At 42.7% G+C, this 23403-nt stretch overlaps 1 protein-coding gene across 4 annotated transcripts in view; it reads right to left on the bottom strand.

Moving 5' to 3' along the window:
• Positions 1–22621, bottom strand: part of fermt2 (FERM domain containing kindlin 2) — a 78845-nt gene extending 56224 nt beyond the window's left edge. For all 4 annotated transcript variants that reach the window (XM_060934588.1, XM_060934589.1, XM_060934590.1 and 1 more), the window contains exons 1-2: positions 22407–22621; positions 21557–21716 (exon numbers count right to left, since the gene is read on the bottom strand). In XM_060934588.1, the coding sequence (XP_060790571.1) occupies positions 21557–21713 (157 nt within the window). In that variant the 5' untranslated portion in view covers positions 21714–21716; positions 22407–22621. The remainder of the gene's footprint in view (positions 1–21556; positions 21717–22406) is intronic.
• Between the last annotated feature and the right edge of the window lie 782 nt (positions 22622–23403).

The following is a 23403-nucleotide window of genomic DNA, read 5'->3' as shown; positions in this document are numbered from 1 at the left end:
GTTAGGGCCTCTGCATGCTCTTGCGACAAGGCTTTCGCAGACAGCTTTTCGCAGACAGTTGTAATTTATCGTTGAGCGGGGAGTAATAGGCGTGCGCGATGTTATTCACCGCCACAACGCAAGGGGGCGCGAAGTCGCGAAATCGCTAGGAGTAGTTGGTGGGTGTGGTTAGTGGAGTGTTTATCCTCCGGTTACTTATAATGACTAGAACTGGAGTCGTATAGATGTACGTACTTCCTCACGTCCTCGATCAACCGCTCTTCGTGCTGTTCCATCTTCGCTCACGTTTTTAAAAATGGCGGTCGTGAAAACAAAAACCGGGAAAGTAGGGAAGCGGAAGTGCGTGTACAGCGGATGTAGAGTGGACCAATCAGAGCCCTCGTCTGCGAGGCTTCTGCGGTGGTCAGAATTTTTGGGAGGTGCGCGCAAAGCGTCTGCGAGGGGGGGGGGGGGGGGGCTACGCAGACGCCATCTGCGACACTATCTGCGAGGACTGGGTTGTCAGCATAAATTGGCCTTTAAGCCTAATGGATTCAAGTGCATCAGTCTGACAGATCCATAGACGCATGCGCACCCCCCCCAAGGGAAGGTTAAAAGCTGGGGTCATCTGCTGACAGACTTGTAGTACTCGAGTCCAGGACTCTGACTCGAATCCAACTCGAGCCCTAGTTTTAAGAACTCGTGACTTGACTTGGACTCCAACTCGTGCATTAACTGCATTCGTATTCGTATTTTTTTCTTTATTTTTTGTAACATGCTATAATAATTTGGCACAAGATTTTTTTTTTACGGTGCGGTTTCCATCAAATCCTGCGCTCTGATTGGCTGGCGAACGGGTCCGTATCCTATGATACGGACCCCAGTTACGGACCTCTGGCAACTCGCTCGTTCACAACAAACAAACAACATAGCAGAATTGTGTGTCAACATTTATCTTTTTTTAATAAGATTTCTTTATAAGATTATCAAAAATCTTATACATTTTTGCCAGCATTTCTCAGGAGAATAGCATTAATTTTACATCATGGACAGCGATAACGACAGTCTTCACAGCGAAAGCGAGTTTTACTACCCTGAGAAAGAAGAAATAAAAAAAAATTTCAGGAGAAAGCTAAAAACCTCTAACTTGCTAATGCCAAGTAAAAACATGGCTGAATCCTGAATGACTCAGTTTTGTATAAATGGGGGACTACACAGGCAGCAAAATGTAGTTTTTTCCCCTGCCATGGAAGTGCACTTGTATACTGAGGAGGAAGCCATTTGCATTACAGCCGTGAATGAGGATTCAAAATGGCGGCTCGCCTCCGCTTTCCCTTTCGGGTGCTCTCGTTTTCTGTTAGAATTTGGTAAAGAAAAAAAAAATAATTATTTACCAGCTTAAGGTCGGTCCGTATGGTGAAATACCGTGACCTCGGCCTTGAATGCTGACCTCGGCCCAGAGGGCCTTGGTCAGTACTTTCAAGACCTCAGTACACACACACACACACACACACTAATTTTTATACTAATTTCATGCAAGAGAATGCACATTCACCTGTTCATGTATCATGTTCAAGAACAAACTAACGTTAATGTTGCTAAAATGCCTGGAGAGAACGCCCCAGGTTTGTCCGCTTTGCTTATACAGACTTCTCGAGCAGTGGGAAAAAAAATGCACTGCTGTGTTCCATATGTAGGAGAACTATCGAGGAGACGACGGGGACAAACTCGAACTTCAATCGTCATTTGGCGAGACTCCACCCAGAGAAGGAAGTGACACGTTATGTTCATTGCTCTGTTGATAGTGGGCGGGGCTTGCTTGCTTGCTGAGTGATGAACTAGCTAGTGTTAACCCTCTCTCATGTTATTTGCCCTGTTGATAGTGGGCGGGGCTTGCTGAGCGATGAACAAGCTTTTTATCCGTAGCCTATTAACTAAAATGGGGCAGTCGAGCAGTAACGCTAGTCCGACACGGTAGCAGAGACGCTTTCACATAAAGGCAGCAATAGCCACCGTCAAATGGTGCGGGTGGAGTTTTGTTCTCGGACTCGACTCGAAATTTTCTTTAGTGACTCAGACTTGAACACTGAGGACTCGAGACTGGACTCAAGGTTGAGTGACTCGACTACAACACTGTCTGCTGATGTCAGTCACATTGAACATTTCCTTGCAGACCACTCATGTTCTGATGAAGTCATATTTTGTAGAACATTATCCCAGAATGCACTAATTACCAGATTCCAAAAATCTACAACTGAACATTGTGTATGTCAGACAAAAACCATGAACAGTTGAACAACTTTATCGCTTCACGGTTAAGTTGATGCATATCTGGATGGCCAGTGCCCACAGGAAGCACCATGTCACAAAGGAGGTACTGTCAACGAATGGCTCCAAGAGCATGACAGCAAGCCTTCATTGTTTCAACAGCCTACACAGTCCTGGATCTCAACCCTACTGAGCATCTTTGGGATGACGTGGAAAAAGAGTTGTTTACCGCAAGACACCCAGTGCAATTATATAGTTGGCAGAAAGTGTGCACTGCAATAATTTCCATATGGTACAACGTTCCATCCAAGCCATTTGTAGAATTCATGTCCTGGAAATTTCATGCCGTTCTGAAAGCCAACAGGTTGTCTGAAGTCACGTGATTCCTGTGACACGCAAAATCCAGATGGGGGCAGGAAGTCCATACTGTGCTAATTTAGATGAGACTATGAGTGAATGGGATTAACAGAAAAATCACAACACAAGCTCCTTGTGGTTTCTTGGTTCGATCGATTTGAGCAACCATAAACAATGCAAACCTTCAGCATTTTGAGAACTTGTTATATTGCTTCCTACATAGAAAATCACTTCCTGACTGCTATCTGCAGTGCATGCCACGACGTGCAAACAAGCCAAGCACTACTACACTGGTGTACTTAATAAACTGGCAATTCAGTGTAGTACACAATTATCACTACAGTCAAGGCAAACGTTGTGAAAAAAAGTGACATTAACAACCTCCACAGGGCAGAGATGAAGGTATCACAATCCACCATTCAAAGACGACTGAGAGCATAGAGGCTATATCACAAAATGCAAACCACTCCTCAGCAGAAAGAATCAGAAGGTCAGTTCAGTTCGGTGGTGCATGGTGGTGGCAGCAGTGTCATGGATTGGGTTTGCAGGGCCTGCTTCTGGAACAGACTCACCAATATCTTTTTGGATGATGTAACTCATGATGGTGGCAGCAGAATGAATTCAGAGGCCTACAGAAACGTTCTACCTGTCAATTTACCATGAAATGCATCCAATCTAATTGGGAGGAACTTCATCACGCAGCAAGACAATGAACCAAAATACACTTCCAAAACAACAAAGGACTTCACTAGGGGAAAAGTGGAAGGATTTAGACTGGCCAAGTCCATCACCAGACTTTAACCCAAGCGATCCTGCATTTCACCTCCTGAAGAGCCTACCCACCCAAAACAAACACACACCTGAAAGAAGCTGCGGTACAAACCTGGAAAAGCATCACAAAAAAAAGAAATGGAAGAGTTTGGTGATGTCAGTGCATCACCAGATTGACACAAGGATCACAAGCAAACGATATGCAACCAAATATTTAACAATTATTTGCCAAAGGCGAGGTGAAGGTTGGTTAATAATAACCAAGACAAAGACATGGCCTAATGGTTAGAGAAGCAGCTTTTGGACCAAAAGGTCACTGGTTCGATTACCTGGACCAGCAGGACTGGCTCAAGTGCCCTTGAGCAAGGCACCCAACCCCCATCTGCTCCGGCAAGAGCGGTGGCGTACCTTGTGTCTGATCAGCCAGAGAAAAGCTGATGATCAGTTCGGGCGGTGCCCGACCAAAACAAAACGAGGTTATTCTTCAACATTCACTAAGGCTACATCCACACGACAACGAGATGCTATTTAAAAATATCGCGTCCAAATGGGCAACGATCAGTAAAATATCAGGTCCATATGGGAACGCAACGCTTGCTGAAAACGATGCAATACACATGCCACACCTCTAGGGGCGCTGTAAGACGGTCCCTTCAGAGACACCAGAACAATAGAAGTAGTAAGGACGCATGCGCATAAACTATTATGCGCGAGACTTCATATTAGCCACAAAGTCAGGAAAATCTGTTCGTAAAATTACATTACAATGACCACATACAATGAAAAGTATTTTTCCAGTCTCACCTGTGAAAGGTAATCCCATGTGATCTCGTTTGGACGGCAAACCTGTTGGTACAGTTAAACGCAGCTAATCTTTATTCTCCGCTTTGACCTATCCAATATGGCGGCGAGGATGACGTATGATTCTACGCGGAAGGCGGCGTCTTTAATGGTCCGGAATAAATTGAATGCTACACGTTGATGGATTAATTTGCTCTTCTACGCCCTTTTTGAGGAATGTATTGTCGGACTTAAACCAACATCTGAAGAGGTGAGATCGCTCCTTTTTTTCCCCTATTTTTGCTGGCGGGATTGACTCTGCCCTAAGGGCAGAGTCTCTCTCTCTCTCTCTCACTTTGCACCATTACACAATAAATATTCACAGTGAAAATATTTTGTAAGCGCGTTTCATGAACCAAGTTATAGGATTTGTTGACAACTCGCATCGCAATGAGAAGATCATTGGCACTACTGGTGTTAAGAATCAGACCATTTCATAAATTAATATTTTGCTGTAGAGCTGCAGTGTTTGTACAATTGCATGGTTTTGCTTCACTATTACTGTCACTATTCTGCTTCTTGCATTACTACTGTGAACTAACACTGAACATAATAATAATAATAATAATAATAATAATAATAATATCCAAGCTCGTGTTTCACTCTCACTAGTGCTCTGTAAGGCTTTTTCCTGGTGATATCCTGGTGATATTCGTTACACTTCTACCCGGCGTGAAGCACTCACAGTCATGTGGTTGTGACGTCATCATAAATAAATCCGTTCTACTCATCCAGACGACTTCACAACGGCAACGTTGCCAGATCTTTCCACTCTGGAACCCGTTCTCAAAAAGATTGCATTTTGGGCACCCAAAACGCCAGTGCCGTGTGGACGCCAGGCCTAAACGATAAGCAAGTGTATCGGAGTCACCTGAATCAGTTGCCGTGTGGACAGGGCCTAAGCCTGAGGCAGATTGTTTTAGTATAAATACACCAGTGATTATTTTAAAAAAGCATTAATTTTTTCAATCTTCAAAAGAGACATGCAAATGTAATAAAGGTGCGCGCAGACTTGTTACTTAACGATGCCGAGTCACAAAGTACTTTCTTTTGAAATAGATAAAACGAGTCACAATTCCGCCTTACCTTTGAATAGTTTTAGACCAAACGGCATAGCATCTTTAGCCAAGTCATTTGTATAGTCCTTTTAAACAACAGACAGTCACAAAGCAGCTTTCCAGAAAGTTAAGTACTTTAGTACTTTTAGGAACAGCATTTCCTTTCATAATTTGCAATTCTTCCTCACTTATGGTGACAAAGCGATTTGGCCCCCATTTTGCCAAGTGGCTCAAGCTGATCGAGAAATAGTCCGAATCTCTCGACCAATCAGTGTGCAGGATTTCCTATAATCGCCTCCGTATTTATACTAATAAGTGTTAGTTACTTTAATACTTTATATATTCCAAATTGGATGGAACAAAAAGTGCCATGTTCCAACTTGTTTAACATATGGATGTAAACATCAGGAAACGAAAGCTGAAATTCTGCTCGACTGTCTTGTTTGACTTTTAATCTCAAACCCAAATGTCTCCAGTGAGTAGCAAAAGCATTGGCCTTACTTTTCCAGTACCATCGGTGAGAACCGGACATCAAAAGTTTGTGGACACCTGACCATAATGTTTGTATGTGCGTGTTGAACATTCCATTCCAGATTTAGTCCCCACTTTGCTGTTATAATAACCTCTACTCTTCTAAGGTGGCTATCCACTACCCTTTGGAGTGTGGTTATGGGGATTTTTTCATTCTGCCACAAGAGTATAGATAGTTTTCACATGACGTCACAGAGTCAGGGATTCCCTGGTGGCGGCCATCTTGTAGGGCAAGCTTACTGTACGGGTCACTGAGCACACATTGTAACGCGCGAGTTACATTTATTTATATATTATTTACATTTATAGTTACATTATTACTATTTAAAGCTAGCAATGGTGCACACCTGTTGTATTCACGGCTGTCGTAATAGGTCAGATGATGACGTCAAGCGGAGCTTTTATGGAATTCCCACTGTACGGGAGCACGAAGGCGAGCAAACAAAGAAACTCAGCATACAAAGGAGAAATCTATGGCTTGCAAGAATCAACCGCAAGGATTATCAGCCTTCCAAACACAGCAAAGTCTGCTCTGATCATTTTATAAGTGGCAAGTTGTTTAAACAAACAATCAATTGTGTAACAAGCCTACATACCAGTTAATTATATTACAAAGTTTATACTGACATGGTACTGTAATACCACTAATGGATGCAAAATTTGTCTTAAATCAACTCGATATTATATACACACACACACTTATATGCAGTGTTGAGAGCTCTAAAACTCCAATGTGTACATACCTTGGCTGTAATTAGGACATGGCTCTCACTTGTTTTTGGTGGACTTCACGGACCCAGCCACAGACAAAATAATTGTATGACTCCAGCGACTTGTATGCTTTGAGGTCATCAAGTGTGTAGGCACTTTTAGTATTCACGAAATAGTTCACAATATCAGGGTACGATATGGATGGCAGCCCTGCATAGTCACTGGAAAATGCATCTTTGTCCACTTCGTAGGGGTCAATTCCCCCAATCAAGTCCAGTTTGGCTGCATACCGATGTCGTGAGATGTCGTCCAATGTATCCATATACTTCCGTTTGCTTGATTTTGCCAACATTGATCTTTATTTTAGAAAACTGACTATATAACTTAATAAATTCGTCCGAGATAACGTAGCCGGTAGTGGCGATGGTCCGTTTTGTTTGCCCTGCAAGATGGCGTCTGGGGGGGCGTTCCCCGGAATGCCGTGACGTCAGTGAAAACTATCTATTAAGCCCTGTTCATACCTGACATGAACGTGTGTCCTGGATGATCAGTGCTTAGTACAGGTGTGAACAGGGCCGAATGCGTCCTGGAGATGCACTGTGATCCAATTAATCAAACTACATTTGGCAGTGTACCGTGAAGCATATGGGCATGTCACATTTGTATTGTGAACGCAAATGCGCCTTGATGCATCATAAAATAACCAAAAAGCATAAAATATGTAATGATTTGGAAATTAAGGTGAACAGTAGAGCTCTTCATCGCTAGGCTAATGGATATATGCTATAATAGCAGAGACAAAAGCAACTGTGGTTAAGTTCTTCCCCACCAACCTTGGCAGATTTATGGACCTTGATTTATGTACAGGGGCACTGTCATGCTGGAACGCATTTGGGCTCCTTAATTCTAGCGAAGGGAAATAGGAAAGCTACAGTATACAAAGAGATTCTATACAACTGTAAGCTTCCAACTTTGTCGCAACTGTTTGGCAAAAACGTGTGAAAGACCGGTGTAGACATACTTTTGGCTATACATACCCCTTTTCCACCAAATCAGTTCCAGGGCTGGTTCGGGGCCAGTGCTGGTGCTGGCTCACAACTCGTTCAACTTGCGAGCCAGCTGAGAACCAGTTTACTTTTCCATAGCTCGCGGTGCTAAGGGAAGCCACGTCGTTATGTCGCTGTATATGTCAGTTACGTCACTACGTTTGCATAAACCTTGGCGCGAATATTGAAGCAAAAACAACACGGAAGAAGCAGCAACAACAACAATAATAAATGACTTCGCGTTTGTACAGCTGCTGCTTCTCGTCGCTTAAAAGTGGCGATCTTTCGCGGTCTTCTTATTGTTGTTGGTCTTAACAACTCCGCCTCCCCGCTGATGTAAGCGGTTCTTTCCTCTGGCCCAGCAGAGAGTTGGTGCTAGCCTGGAACTGTTTTTTCTGGCCCCAGAGCCAGTTCTTTGTCAGTGGAAACAGAAAACCCGATTCCAAACTAAGCACTGGCCCCGAACCAGCCCTGGAACTGCTTTGGTGGAAAAGGGGCAATAGTGTGCATGGCAATTCCAGGTTCATAGCAGTTATACAATGCCAGCAAACGTATCTTTAAAAAAAAGTCACCTTGATGAACCCTGGTGATCCAAACAACATCCGGAACTTAGTAATGACCTTAAGTATCTACAAAAACAATGGACCAGAGTCATTGCTACATTCCAGGTCAAGTCAAATTTCTGCCCCATGGCTACATAAAACTAGAGAAGAAAGGAGCTCTCATTAAGACTCTCCAGGCCAAAACATCAGCAGACACTTCAAAGCTCAAGTTTCATCCCCTCCATATGCAAGCATTCCTCCATATGTTGACTCCTAATGCTCAACTGCTGCTGAGCACTTCTAATCAGAGAAGTCAAAAATGCTATAAATTATTGTCCTGCGTCATCAGTGCACCGCCAATTGCCAATCTATTATACATCTTAACATTAAATTTTCATGATCCAACAAAGGCCAAAATCAATCTCTCAAGTGCTGATCTTGAGAATACACAAAAGATTAACACTTTGGTCTAAAAATCATAATAGTATGACTGGAAAAATGAAACTAAGCCTGGTCCTTTGTATGCCCTTTCTCAAGGACACGTCAAGGACCAACAGGGGGTCATGGTCATCTAAAGAGCAACCTTGATCAATAATGGTCCCTCTGATCTTGTTTTGAGACACTCAAACCTCCCTGAGGATACACGCAATGATTCCCTTAACCTGATCAGGGGGAATAATGACTGAACAGAAAGTGGTGGGAAAAACACAGTCTCTGGTTAAGCAAGCCAAAAGTTCCCCTGGAGATTTCACACAGGCCCAGTGAGGACATGCTCGAGCCTGGAGATTAGCAGTGAAGCCGGGTAGATCCAGAAAACTCTAGGAGGACTAGCCAACCCAAAACTACCTTGGCTTTTCCAGCATTCTCTCCCCCCGCAATTCAGAAGCTTCTCCTGTTCAGTTGATCTGCTATTTTTCTTCATGATCTGATATGTTGTTGGACCATGATCTGTTAGTTCACTTCACTACCGAATACACTGCCTGGCCAAATAGAAAAATTCACCATTTGATTTTAAATAAGCAAATACATAAGAGCCTTTGATTGGAGAATTCCTGCAGTGATTAATGTGTTTCAGCTGGCAACAATTCCTTTAACCCTAACTGATGCAGTGAGTAGCTTCTCATCTCTTAAACAACCACGTCGGAAGACGTATCCTGTGCTTGTGGAGAAGATGCTACTGTGTTTTAGAAGGATCAAATTATTGGCCTGTACCAAGCAAAGAAAACAGCTAAGGAGATTGCTGAAATGACTGGAATTGGGTTCAGAACTGTCCAACACGTTATTAAAACCTGGAAGGATAGTGGTGGACCATCAACTTCATGGAAAGAAAAAAAAAGGTTGGAAAAAGATCTTGACGGACCATGATCAGAGATTGATCACAAAGGGAAACTGAAGGCAAATCTCTCATCAAAATTCTATTTCTCATTTTATTAAATATAGGAATGCATTTGATAGCTATTTTGTCACTGCTTCAGCAAGTTATGAGTGTTTGAAATATATATCAGTCCATATGTCAAAGCAACGGCCGTAAACGAGATTTGCCGAGACCTGTGCGAGACATCGTGGGATGGAAGTAAAACGTACAGCGGAAATCAAAGTGACCAACATCTGCCAACGTGAATGCTGATGTAATCAAGCCGGAAGTTTTGTTTATTTTGATAGCAAAGTTTGAAAAAAGTAGGCAGTAATCATTTAAACTCATTTTTGTGCAATACTTCGTTTGGAAAACAGTTTTCAAAATGGCAGCACTGACAACTAGCTGACACTTCACGTTTCGAAGTCTCGCACAAGTCTCATGAAGATTGCGCAAATAAGTGACGCCTGCCGTGGACCAAACAAGCTAAATTCACCACGGCTAAAAACCGAATAGGCCGATAAGTATAATATTTAATTGCAATTAGTTGCTAATACGAGGTCAAAATATAAGGTTACTAAAACCGAAAACGGAACTGAATAACATGTTAAGAAATAAAGCAAGTTTAAAAATGACTTCAATTCTCCTTTAAATGCTTGGTGAAGTCGAATCATTTAAAAAAAAAAACGGACAAAAGGTGGCACTCAGCTATGTTTAATAGTGAAAGCAAGAGCATTTCCACAATCGCAGTGTGATGAGAACTCACAGGATTGGGACGAAACAGCTGTGCGTCCATAAGAAAACCACTTGTTAGTGAGACTAATCAGGAGAAAAGGCTTCAATTTGCTAGGTAGCATAAAGATTGGACTCTGGAGCAATGGAAAAAGGGTCATGCAATGTGACGAGTCCAGATTGACCCTATTCCTGAGTGATGGGCGTGTCAGGGTAAGGGCCTCTGCATGCTCTTGCGACAAGGCTTTCGCAGACAGCTTTTCGCAGACAGTTGTAATTTATCGTTGAGCGGGGAGTAATAGGCGTGCGCGATGTTATTCACCGCCACAACACAAGGGGGCGCGAAGTCGCGAAATCGCTAGGAGTAGTTGGTGGGTGTGGTTAGTGGAGTGTTTATCCTCCGGTTACTTATAATGACTAGAACTGGAGTCGTATAGATGTACGTACTTCCTCGATCAACCGCTCTTCGTGCTGCTCCATCTTCGCTCGTGTTTTTAAAAATGGCGGTTGTGAAAACAAACCAAACCGGGAAAGTAGGGAAGCGGAAGTGCGTGTACAGCGGATGTAGAGTGGACCAATCAGAGCCCTCTTGTCTGCGAGGCTTCTGCGGTGGTCACAATTTTTGGGAGGTGCGCGCAGAGCGTCTGCGAAGGTTGGGGGGGGGGCTACGCAGACGCTATCTGCGACGCCATCTGCGAGGACTGGGTTGTCAGCATAAATTGGCCTTAAGAAGAGAAGTGCCTGAAGCGATACACCCATCATGTACAGTGGCCACTGAACAAGCCTCTGGAGGCAGTGTTATGATCTGGGGCTGCTTCAGTTGGTCAGGTCGAGGCTCAGAAACATTATGAAGCAATAAAATGAAGTTAGCTGATAACCTGAATGTAATGAATGACCAGGTTAATTCCATCAATGGATTTTTTTCCTTCCCTGATGGCACGAGCATAAAAATTAGGCCTCAGATTGTGAAACAGTAGTTCAGGAAGCACGAGGAATCATTTTCACACATGAATTGGCTACCACAGAGTTCTGACCTTAACCCCATTGAGAATCTTTGGGATGTGCTGAAGAAGACTTTACACAGTGGTTCGACTCTCCCACAACATCTCGGTGAAAAATTAATACAACTCCGGACTGAAATAAAACGTGACAAGTTTATCTAAACAATGCCATAGTGAATGCACGCTGTAATCAAAGCTAAAGGCGGTCCAACCAAATATCAGTGCGCGTGACTTTTTTTCCTTTGGGCAAGGCAAGTCTATAAGGATAAGGCAAAGGCAACAAATTAAAGGACCACCTCAGTGTTCATACAACATGTCCCGTTTACAAAAATACACACCTATATAGACTTGGTTGTGATTTTAGTATGCATTCGATCATCACTGAGACACCAAGGATTTTAAGTAGTTTAGTTTGCAATGGATAACGCACTGACTTTTTAACCTTGTCCTTAGAAATGGACAGTCGTACACATTTGTATTACAGTACGAACATGCAGAAGCAGTCTTTTGCAGCTTTATACAATTATATGCTACAGCTAAAGCCTTTTAATCGCATTACATGGGATGTCATGGACAAATCAAGGCCCAAGAAAGCCTCAAGGCCTAACAGACCTCAAAAACAGAACAGCTGGGAAACATCACCCAAATAACCACCGATCTGCCTGACATCAAGAGCTCCAACTTACTCCGTTGGGGGGACGGACAGGGGTGGAGACTTCCAGGAGGAAATCTCGCAAAATGTTACGTTTGCCCAGATGGATGCGATGATAGGCTGCGTGTTATTTGAATGTTTTGATTGGTGAACAGTGCCACTCCTAACCTTCATACTTCAAACAAAATCCACAAAAAATAAATACAATTTTACAGCTGGTTGGCGGAAGAGCAGCAAACTCACTAACAGCTGAAATGACGTTTCTAATTCAAACCATTTTAGAAACGTAAAGCCGTTCTACATACGTGAGATACACTGAAATATACACTGCAACATTTCAAGAAAGTACAGGAGTTTTCAGCCTGAGTGAAGGAGCCACTGGGCTTCAAAGAAACACAAAATCAGAGCAGGATCTGATCAGAGCAACAGGAAAGATCTGCGCTGGGAAGGGCCCTACTTAGCCTAACTACTTCCTGACTACTAGATTAGTGTCCTGAAGATGCTGCTATATACAACATTATAGAATCAAAGCAACGACTACCCAGTAATACCAAGTAGATACGCACAATCACAGTGCAAATTAAAATCACAAATCATTACAGAATATTATACGAGATGATTTGTGATGATGATTTAAAAAAAAAAAGCGTCTGGCCTAGAAAACAGCGTCTCACAGAAACAAAACTATGTAATATCCAGTTTTCCCCCCATCTCTGGTTATCCATTTAGACAACTGTCAACCTATTCAAATTTTTCAGGCTCCAAAAACCCAAATGTATGGAGGTAAAGCAAAACATGAGCACAACTGTATTCTGGGAATACACATTCCATAACGCTTAGCTAGCAGGAGGGGGGAAAAAAAAAAAAAAAGTGTCACATCCCAGGTTTTCCCCATGATCTGGTTATCTGCGCATATACCTGTAACTTGCTTCCTAAACTGAAATAATTCTGGGAAGACTTGTCGGCACCAAAAACCCCAATGCACGGAGGTCAAGTTTATTTAAAAAAAAAAAAAAAAATCTCTACAGGAACTGCTGCTTCCTGTGTAAAGCTGTGTCCACTTCCTTGAAAACCCCTACTCTAATCAACAATGGGTGATCTTCCCCCTGCGTCAACACTGTAGTGACCTGAAAAACCTACATGACATACAGAAAGGAGACCTCAAGAGTCTAAGTCAGTATTTCAAGATTTTCTTCAGTTAATTCTTTTACGACGTGCTGAAATATTGTCCTTGGCTAGATTGCGTTTACTCATAACACTAGATTATATTTCTAGTCCATTCGGAGGGTAATAATTACACAACATCTGGAAAAATAGCATTCAGGTCTAAAAAAGGAGTAATACACCGCATGCCAGAAACTGAAGAGAAGCTACGAGCAGAAAATACTGTGATGACGGCAGCGTCCAGGGAAAATGCCAAACCCTGGAAGTCATTTCCTGTTCAACAGAAGACTTTTATGGAATTCTAGTAGAGCATTTCACGTCACATGCTGGGGGCCCAACACACATAATCCACTCCTCTCAATACCCTCTCCCCTTAGCTCCTCTGGCTGGAAACCGAAAGAGAGAGAGCCAACACTAACTCAGCCCAACATTGTGTGCTTTAATGCATTATTGACGAAAGCTTGGCAAATATTTACAACAAATGGTTGCTGACTCAATGGCAAATAACACTTAAAAAATAAAAAAATAACTCCTACTCTGTCAAGTTTCTCTTTCAAATTCCAAAAGTTTGCTTTTCTCATCTCCTGGAGTTACTATACAATCAATTTCAACTCGATCACTTTTTCAACTTCCATTTAAATATTTCAGTTCAGTCATTAGGATTCCCGAGATTTCATTTGCACTGTATTCTGTGACGGGGAAAAGACGGGTTAAAAAGATATGCACGGCATATTAAAAGATAAAACTGTAGCAAAAGAGCAAGAATTGAAGAGACATGGATGCTCAATCTGCATTGCAGGTCACTAGTGAGCCTGATCATCAAATCTTAAATAACACTCTTTTAAAAAGATCTGGCAGAAATGACCACTACAATCGATAAAGCACTTTCCCGGCATTAACTTTTAATCCATTAAGGCTGTCGGAGGAATTGCTGAGTGAACTAGTATGTAGAGGAACGGATCAAAGACGTTACAGTAATTGATTTCACGTGTGGAAACGTATACATCTCTCCCTCAAAGTACACACACTGCAAGTCATAAAACAGGGGTGGACAAATCAAAGTCAGTAACTGGCCCTTACACAGGAGTAAAACCTTCTGCTTGTTGAATCCACTTATCCACTGGGTAACTATAAATAAAACACTAATAGCCCAGAAACAATACGTGTTGACCTCAGGAGCCCACTAGTGATATGTCCACTCCTGTAAAACAATTTTAATGTACGTGACAACGGTATTATTCTATGCACATTCACTGGATATGAGCAATTGCATGCTCTGATTGGCTAATCTACTACAAGGATAAATCAGCTCATATACCGTGAGTAGAGAAAAATAAAATGGCGGCGCACATCAAGTCAGAGATCACTTCGTTATCAAGTACTTAAAAGAAACAGAAATAGCTAAAAAGAATATAGCATCCCACCTAAATAGCTCTTTCACACTCCAGCCCAATCGGTGGCAGTAATGCACCTTTAAGTTGGTTTGCCACCACCAAAAAGATGTGTAAATATGATTGGCTAATCTACTACGAGGATATCAGCTCATACAGCACGAGTAGAGAAAAACAAAACGGCGGAGCACATCAAGTCAGAGATTACTTCATTATCACGCATTTAAAAGAAATGGCTAAAAGAATATAGCATCTCCTCCCCCACCCTATTTAAAAAAAAACAAAACAAAAAAAACTCTTCCCCACTCCAGCCCAGTCAGTGGCAGTAATGCATCTTTAAGTTGGTTTGCCAACCACCAAAAGTAAATACAACCGGCTACTCCACCACGAGGATATCAGCTCATTATAATAAACCACAAAAGAAGAGGAAAATGGTGGCGCGTGTTGCTGAACCAACTGAGGACGAAATAAAAACTCTACTCAAAAACAACCCCCCCCCCCAAAAAAAGCAACAAAATATGGAATGAAAGTTTTTTTTAATTTTTCCAAGAATTATCACCACATTTTTCACAAATTGCTACCGTCATTTCGCCAGTTTGTTTACATTCTAAGCAGAAATGATTGTCACGTGTTTTGTACAAAGTTATCAAATTTGCAAAAAATAAAAACAATAATTGCTCTGTTTCTCAAAATCCAATGAATGTGGCTAGAATAAAACAATTATCCCACTTACTCATATCATACATGGCTTCTAGCCAACTCGACACTACGTGCCTCGTCGACTGTCAGCTCACATATGACTTGATTTCATGGAATACACTACCGTTCAAAAGTTTGGGGTCACTTTGAAATGTCCTTATTTTTGAAAGAAAAGCACTGTTCTTTTCAATGAAGATCACTTTAAACTAATCAGAAATACACTCTATACATTGCTAATGTGGTAAACGACTATTCTAGCTACATTCTACTAAATGTCTGGGTTCCCCCCCCCAGATATTTTTTGGGCTTTTTTCACCTTTATTGGATAGGACAGTGTAGAGACAGGAAATGAGTGGGAGAGAGAGAGACGGGGAGGGATCGGGAAATGACCTCGGGTCGGAATCGAACCCGGGTCCCCGGATTTATGGTATGGCGCCTTATCCACCTGAGCCACGTGTACAGCGGGTAGAGTGGACCAATCAGAGCCCTCTTGTCTGCGATGCTTTCTGCGGTGGTCACAATTTTTGGGAGGTGCGCGCAGAGCGTCTGCGAAGGTGGGGGGGGCTTCGCAGACGCCATCTGCAAAGCCGTCTGCGAGGACTGGGTTGTCAGCATAAATTGGCCTTAATGGATGATTAGAAAACCCTTGTACAATCATGTTAGCACAGCTGAAAACAGTTGAGCTCTTTAGAGAAGCTATAAAACTGACCTTCCTTTGAGCAGATTGAGTTTCTGGAGCATCACATTTGTGGGGTCGATTAAATGCTCAAAATGGCCAGAAAAATGTCTTGACTATATTTTCTATTCATTTTACAACATATGCTGGTAAATAAAAGTGTGACTTTTCATGGAAAACACAAAATTGTCTGGGTGACCCCAAACTTTTGAACTGTAGTGTAATTGTTAATTGCGTGAGCCAAATACAAAAGTCTAGCAATATCAAGTTGGGTAGGTCAGTTAGACAGAACACCGGTGACTGAGCGTGCTAGACGTGTGCGTCATGCGTGTCTCATGAAAACCTGACAAGCTGGACAAAGCTTTCAAAATAATCTCATAAGGACACAAGATTGCAACAATATCACAGTAGGGGAACAGAAAGATTAAAACAAGGTCACTAACCGAAAGGACGGAACAAAACGAGAGCTTCCCATTACTAAATGGCTCTTCTAGACCTGAAGAGCCATATTAGGTCAGTGAACCCTCTCACACATGACAATGCTGTCCTTACTGAGAGATTCTTCATGGCCTCACAGGCACTGCAGGAAATCCATAATGGGTATGCTTTCAATTTCAGTTCGTCAACCCGTTACCCCAACCACCCTCCATACTACATCAATTTCAACTTGAGCAAATTAGTGCGAAAAGATTCCACTCATGAATAAGCTTACAAATTAAGATACAACTTGGCTACAAAACACGACACCTTGGCACGACGTGACACACGCCACGTGCCACATCAGAGCAATTTCACACTATCTGTGTATCTGTGTACAAATACAAAACTGGTTTAACTTAGGAGCAGCGAAGCATTGAGACTAAAACGGCTATTCCACACAGATATGCTCCCTATGGAGTTTCTTCTCTGAAGGGTTAATAATTTCCATTGGTTCTACTCTGACCTCTCTTGTGCAAACACTGCTGGGTCCTCAAATGTTTACTGGGGGCTGGTTGGCAAATTCAAGGGAATAACTAGTGGTTGATAAAACTAGTGCAGGTCATATCTCAGAGGGTACAAGAGAGACAAACTATAAAAAAAATCTCGTTTTTATTTACAGGAAAAGAAAAAAAAGGCAATCACAGCAGCAAGGTTAAATTAGCTAATTTCACAGAGGTCACAGACAAAACACTGTCCTTACAACAATACTTTTGAAATATGCAACTATCAAAACTTCAATACGTAACTAATCTCCTCAATATCAAAATGGTAGGCTATTTTTTTTTTTACTGCAACATGTATGAGAACAGCTTAGTTGGGTTCTTTTCACTGTCTCACTTTTACTATTCTATGAACAGGTTAGACAAGACTCCCAATACCAACAAAGACGATAAATATCAGGAACAATACTTGACTGGTACTGTGTATCTGTTAAAGTTTGGACACACCTACCCATTCATAACCACGAGCTGGCCTAGCGGTGAGCGTGTCCGCCTCTCGACCCGAAGCTCCAAGTCATACCAAAGACCATCATAAAAATGGTACCTTCTGGTCATTACATTATAGGCATTTACAGATGCTCTTATCCAGAGTGATGTACAACATGCGCAGAGCAGCCTGGGGAGCAGTTGGGGGTTAGATGCCTTGCTCAAGGGCACTTCAGCCATTCTTGCTGGTCCAGGGAATCGAACTGGCAACCGTTTGGTTCCAAAGCCGCTTTTCTAAGCATTAGGCCATGACTTCCCTGGTCATAAAATAGGTCATACCAAAGACCATCATAAAAATGGTACCTACTGCCATCTGGCGAGGCACATAGCAATACGGATGTGAGTAGGGAGTCGAACTCTTACGATTACCGAAGGACCACCCCCCCCGCCCCACTGTAATCCTAGCTATTTAATAGGCGAGAGGCCGAGGACTATAGAAACGGGATTGGTGCTGCACAATGCGCCTTAAGGACCTGGTTAGTACTTGGATGGGAGGCTGCGTAGGAAGACTAGATCCTGGCACCAGAGGGACTTTGACTCATTCATAAGTTTTTGTATTTTGACTACTTTCTACAATACTGAAGCAGTCAAACTTATAAAAGGTGTATGGAATCGTGTGTTAAACAAAAAAAAAAACCGTTTCATCTTTTAGATTCTTCAAAGTAGCCACTGTTTACCTTAACGATGCTTCGCACACTATTGGCATTATCTCAACCAGCTTCATGAGGTCATCACCTGGAATGCTGTTCAATTAACAGGTGCCTCATCAAAAGTTAATTAACGCAATTTCCATGCCACCTCTGGAACCGTTAAAAAAAAAAAAAAAAAGTTTTGAACCAACACCACTATATTACAGCTTGAGTAAAAACACACATGGTTAGGGCTGATTTATTTATTTTCTAGCCCGGGGCGACACGGTGGTGTAGTGGTTAGCGCTGTCGCCTCACAGCAAGAAGGTCCTGGGTTCGAGCCCCGGGGCCGGCGAGGGCCTTTCTGTGCGGAGTTTGCATGTTCTCCCTGTGTCCGCGTGGGTTTCCTCCGGGTGCTCCGGTTTCCCCCACAGCCCAAAGACATGCAGGTTAGGTTAACTGGTGACTCTAAATTGACCGTAGGTGTGAATGTAAGTGTGAATGGTTGTCTGTGTCTATGTGTCAGCCCTGTGATGACCTGGCGACTTGTCCAGGGTGTACCCCGCCTTTCGCCCGTAGTCAGCTGGGATAGGCTCCAGCTTGCCTGCGACCCTGTAGAAGGATAAAGCGGCTAGAGATAATGAGATGAGATTTTCTAGCCCAGAATGACAGTTAAGTGCTTAGACAAGGTGAAACATCTGCTAGATTTAATGTTAACATTGGGGCAATTTTATTTAAAGCTGCGTCACCGTCACACCCAAAACATCACCAATAATCAAGAAAGTGCACGTGAACTAAAATAACGGGTGTAAAACACGAATGAAGTGGATTAGTTTTTTGATAATGCCTTTGCAGGAGTTACTAGACGTAAATAAACGAAACACGCACTGGCCAAAGTACAAACTATACGAATGGCAGAACCGACATTTTTGTGGTTAATGGTAAGTGCAGCGTTTCTGTTTACTGGGTTTGCCATTAGAAAGGGGCCTAACTTGAAATGCTTAATAAAATTAGCAAGCATGAATAGTGCTACGCATACGTAGTTCCATAAGTGTGTGTTCCTGTATTTAAGTGCAAGTCTCAGTACAGAACCACATGGAGCACAGTTTTCACCACAGTGGACACAAAATAAGGCTGACAACGACAACTATGAATCACTCGGAATGTGGAGTATCTAAAAAGAGATTTTCCAGAATAAGCTATCAAACACACCCACAACCAAAAGGGGAAAAACAAACAAACGTATGTCGCAGTGACTCATTAAAAGCCTGACAAGTAACACATCAGTTACTGTTCTATCATGTGGAATATTACTAATGAAGCTTCATGCATCTGTATCCTGAATTCAATACTGTGAGGTGGAGTTCTAAGTTCAGGCTGAATGAATGCGTAATGAACTCACAGAGAGCCAGTGAAGTGAGTCATAAGGCCTATTCAGATTGGACTAGTTCTACAGGGGGAAATGGGTAATGTAATTGTTACCAGAGTATCTCTGGGACTCTAGTCCCATTCGAATCCATCATATCATGGACTGTACGTGTCTGGATTATGCGAAAATAGATTTTGTGCTTTTTCCTTCAGCATAAAGACTCCAGAAACTGCTCATGCTCACCAAGTACTGGCCAAGTTTAAAATGCAGATCACGAAAACGTAGAAACAGTTAAAACGACTTGACAGAAAAATGATGCATTGCATTACAGGCATTTAGCAGATGCTCCTTTCCAAAATGATATACAACATATCCAGAGCAGCCTGGGGAGCAGTTGGGGGTTAGTTGCCTTGCTCAAGGGCACTTCAGCCATTCCTGCTGGTCCAGGGAATCAAACCAGCAGCCTTTTGGTCCCAAAGCTGCTTCTCTAACCTTTAGGCCACGGCTTCCCCATCCAGGGGTTTTAGGGAGGTTATTGAGTCTACAGGTATAGCCTACATACATGTCATGGTCATGTGACCTGCTAATGGTCAAGTGTAATTTGGTAGTCGTAAGACCGAGAACAAGAGCTTATAATAAAAAGGTTAAAACAAAATCAGGTTGTATTAAAATGAGGCATAGTACGAATGGAATTTTTAGTGTGACAAAGATGCGTACATCGTCAAGACACTCCCATGTCTATAATTTATAGACTGCTTTTCCTGCTTGAGATACACATCACCACAGATATCATCCGGCACCATTTTTTTAACAGACGTACAACAAGTCCAGAAATCCTATCTGAATGTTACTACAGAGTAACTATTAAAGGAGAACTGAAGTCATTTTTAAACTCGCTTTATTTCTTAATTAACATGTTATTCAATTACGCTTTTGGTTTAAGTAACCTTATATCGTGACTTGTATTGGCAACTAATTGCAGTTAATTATACTTATCGACCTATTCGGTTTTTAGCCATGCTGAATTTAGTTCGTTTGGTCCACGGCAGGCGTCGCTTAGCAAGAATTGTGCGAGACTTTGAAACGTGAACTGTCAGCGCTGCCATTTCGAAAACTGTTTTCCAAACAAAACATTGCACAAAAACAAGTTTAAATGACGATTACTTTTTGCTTACTTTTTTCAAACTTCCCTGACTGCTATCAAAACAAACAAGACTTCCAGCTTGATTACATCAGCATTCGAAAGATGGCACGCATATCTTTTGGCAATGCTGGCAGATGTCGGTCGCTTTGATTTCCGCTGTACGTTTTACTTCCGTCCTACGATGTCTCGCACAGGTCTAAACGAATCTTGTTTACGGCCATTGCTTCGACATACATATCACATAGCATATTTCAAACGCTCGTAACTTGCTATAGCAGCTATCAAACATGCATTCCTATATTTAATAAAATGAGATGAACAGAGGGCGGCACGGTGGTGTAGTGGTTAGCGCTGTCGCCTCACAGCAAGAAGGTCCTGGGTTCGAGCCCCGGGGCCGGCGAGGGCCTTTCTGTGTGGAGTTTGCATGTTCTCCCCGTGTCCGCGTGGGTTTCCTCCGGGTGCTCCGGTTTCCCCCACAGTCCAAAGACATGCAGGTTAGGTTAACTGGTGACTCTAAATTGACCGTAGGTGTGAATGTGAGTGTGAATGGTTGTCTGTGTCTATGTGTCAGCCCTGTGATGACCTGGCGACTTGTCCGGGGTGTACCCCGCCTTTCACCCGTAGTCAGCTGGGATAGGCTCCAGCTTGCCTGCGACCCTGTAGAAGGATAAAGCGGCTAGAGATAATGAGATGAGATGAACAGAATTTTGACAAGGGCGGCACGGTGGCTAGCGCTGTCGCCTCACAGCAAGAAGGTCCGGGTTCGAGCCCCGTGGTCGGCGAGGGCCTTTCTGTGCGGAGTTTGTATGTTCTCCCCGTGTCCACGTGGGTTTCCTCCGGGTGCTCCGGTTTCCCCCACAGTCCAAAGACATGCAGGTTAGGTTAACTGGTGACTCTAAATTGACCGTAGGTGTGAATGTGAGTGTGAATGGTTGTCTGTGTCTATGTGTCAGCCCTGTGATGACCTGGCGACTTGTCCAGGGTGTACCCCGCCTTTCGCCTGTAGTCAGCTGGGATAGGCTCCAGCTTGCCTGCGACCCTGTAGAACAGGATAAAGCGGCTACAGATAATGAGATGAGAATTTTGACGATTAAAAAAAAAAAATAAAAATTTGCCTTCGGTTCTCCTTTAACGGGTGTGAACCCATTAACCAAGACTGAACAGAGCAAAGCGTACCAAGTTTCTCGACGAGCTTCAGCATGACTCCACCGATATGGATTTCTCCTGTGACTCTCAGAGAGACGTCCTTGTTCAGGTCAGTCACATGCATCTTCAGCTCCCAAGTGCCATCGGCATAGCAGCCATCGGGCATCCGTATACCATCTAGAGCCATACCCTGATTAAAAAACAAACAAAAAAAAAAAACAGTCTGGGATGTAAATATATCAGTTCTAACCACATTAACTCATTCAGGCTATGAATAAAGCTTGACAGTCACTGAGACACTGCTACAGTACAGTAAGTACACTAGTGTGCGATTTGAGATGGAGCCAAATAAGGGGAAGGGTCTCAAGCAAGTGACTGTAGGGTTTTTTTTGGAACATGACCCGGTTCGAGTTTACAGCTGAAAATTAGGACCCAAATTAGGTTCGACACTCTTTTCAAACGTAAGGGCGACTTTCTGAATGTCTGTGAGTGAAGAACAAAAGTAAATAAATAATGTGCTAGTTTTACAAGACAGGGAAAAAAACAAAAAGAAAAACGACAATAAAGCTGTGTGAGAGCCTGTTCACCTGTAGGCCTTTATATCTAACGGTAAAGCTAAACCTCAGGAATATGCCTGATTACGTAAGCACTCCTCAGAGAAAGAAAAAGAGAGAGAGAGAGAGAGAGACACACACAGAGACAGACTAATAAGCTCAGAGGAAGCCGTCTGGGTTAAAAAGTTACATTTTACACTTTGAATAAACGGATACTTTCAAAGCAAACAGCGCCGACACAAGACACACCTTCAGCCCAGAGACACAAACCGCATGAAAGGCGAAGATTTCAACAGGACCAGATTGTACTAGAAGGTTTCTCTCACCTTCACGAGTTCGCTAACGTTTGGTCGAATCCCAAAGTGAAGCTTTACACTTCCGACGTCGCAACAGGTCTGTTTGAACACCTTTGTCTGTCGAAACGTGTGTTTAATTCTAGCATGGAGAAATGTTCCAAACAAAGCTGGTCCAACTAAAGTCCCACCAAGTGCGTCCTCAGGGTTGAAGCTAATGGAGTCCAGCAGCTCTCTCTCTCACTCACTCACTCCCTCAGCAGTGAACGTCACTCTGAGCTCCAATCCCGCTTTCCCCTTTCCATCGGGACTGCTTCATTATCTCAGCTTGGGCACTTCCCCTAAACCCCCGCCTCAGTCCAGAGCCTTCCTCTGAGCAAGCGCGTGATTTCTCCAACACACAATAGTCCTATAGCATAGTTAGTGTCATTGTCTGAGGATTTAAACGCAGCCTTTAACTGGAGCTTCCACACACCTGGAATATTCCAAGCTCATGATTTACCTCCTGTAATTTCCTTCTTCAAAAGTGTCACAGATTCAGGTTATCGAGTTGTTTATAATGTTATAATGTACCTACTTACTTATATAAATAAAAACGGAATGCAGTGATGTGGAAGTTTCAAAATTCCATATTTTATTCAGAATAGAACAGAGATGACATATCAAATGTTTAAACTGAGAAAATGTATCATTTAAAGAGAAAAATTAGGTGATTTTAAATTTCATGACAACACCACATCTCAAAAAAGTTGGGACAAGGCCATGTTTACCACTGTGAGACATCCCCTTTTCTCTTTACAACAGTCTGTAAACGTCTGGGGACTGAGGAGACAAGTTGCTCAAGTTTAGGGATAGGAATGTTAACCCATTCTTGTCTAATGTAGGATTCTAGTTGCTCAACTGTCTTAGGTCTTTTTTGTCGTGTCTTCCGTTTTATGATGCACCAAATATTTTCTATGGGTGAAAGATCTGGACTGCAGGCTGGCCAGTTCAGTACCCGGACCCTTTTTCTATGCAGCCATGATGCTGT

Source organism: Neoarius graeffei, chromosome 11, assembly GCF_027579695.1.
Source record: "Neoarius graeffei isolate fNeoGra1 chromosome 11, fNeoGra1.pri, whole genome shotgun sequence".
Lineage (NCBI taxonomy): Eukaryota > Metazoa > Chordata > Actinopteri > Siluriformes > Ariidae > Neoarius > Neoarius graeffei.
Note: the sequence above shows the minus strand (reverse complement) of the source record. Positions and strands in the feature narration are given on the sequence as shown.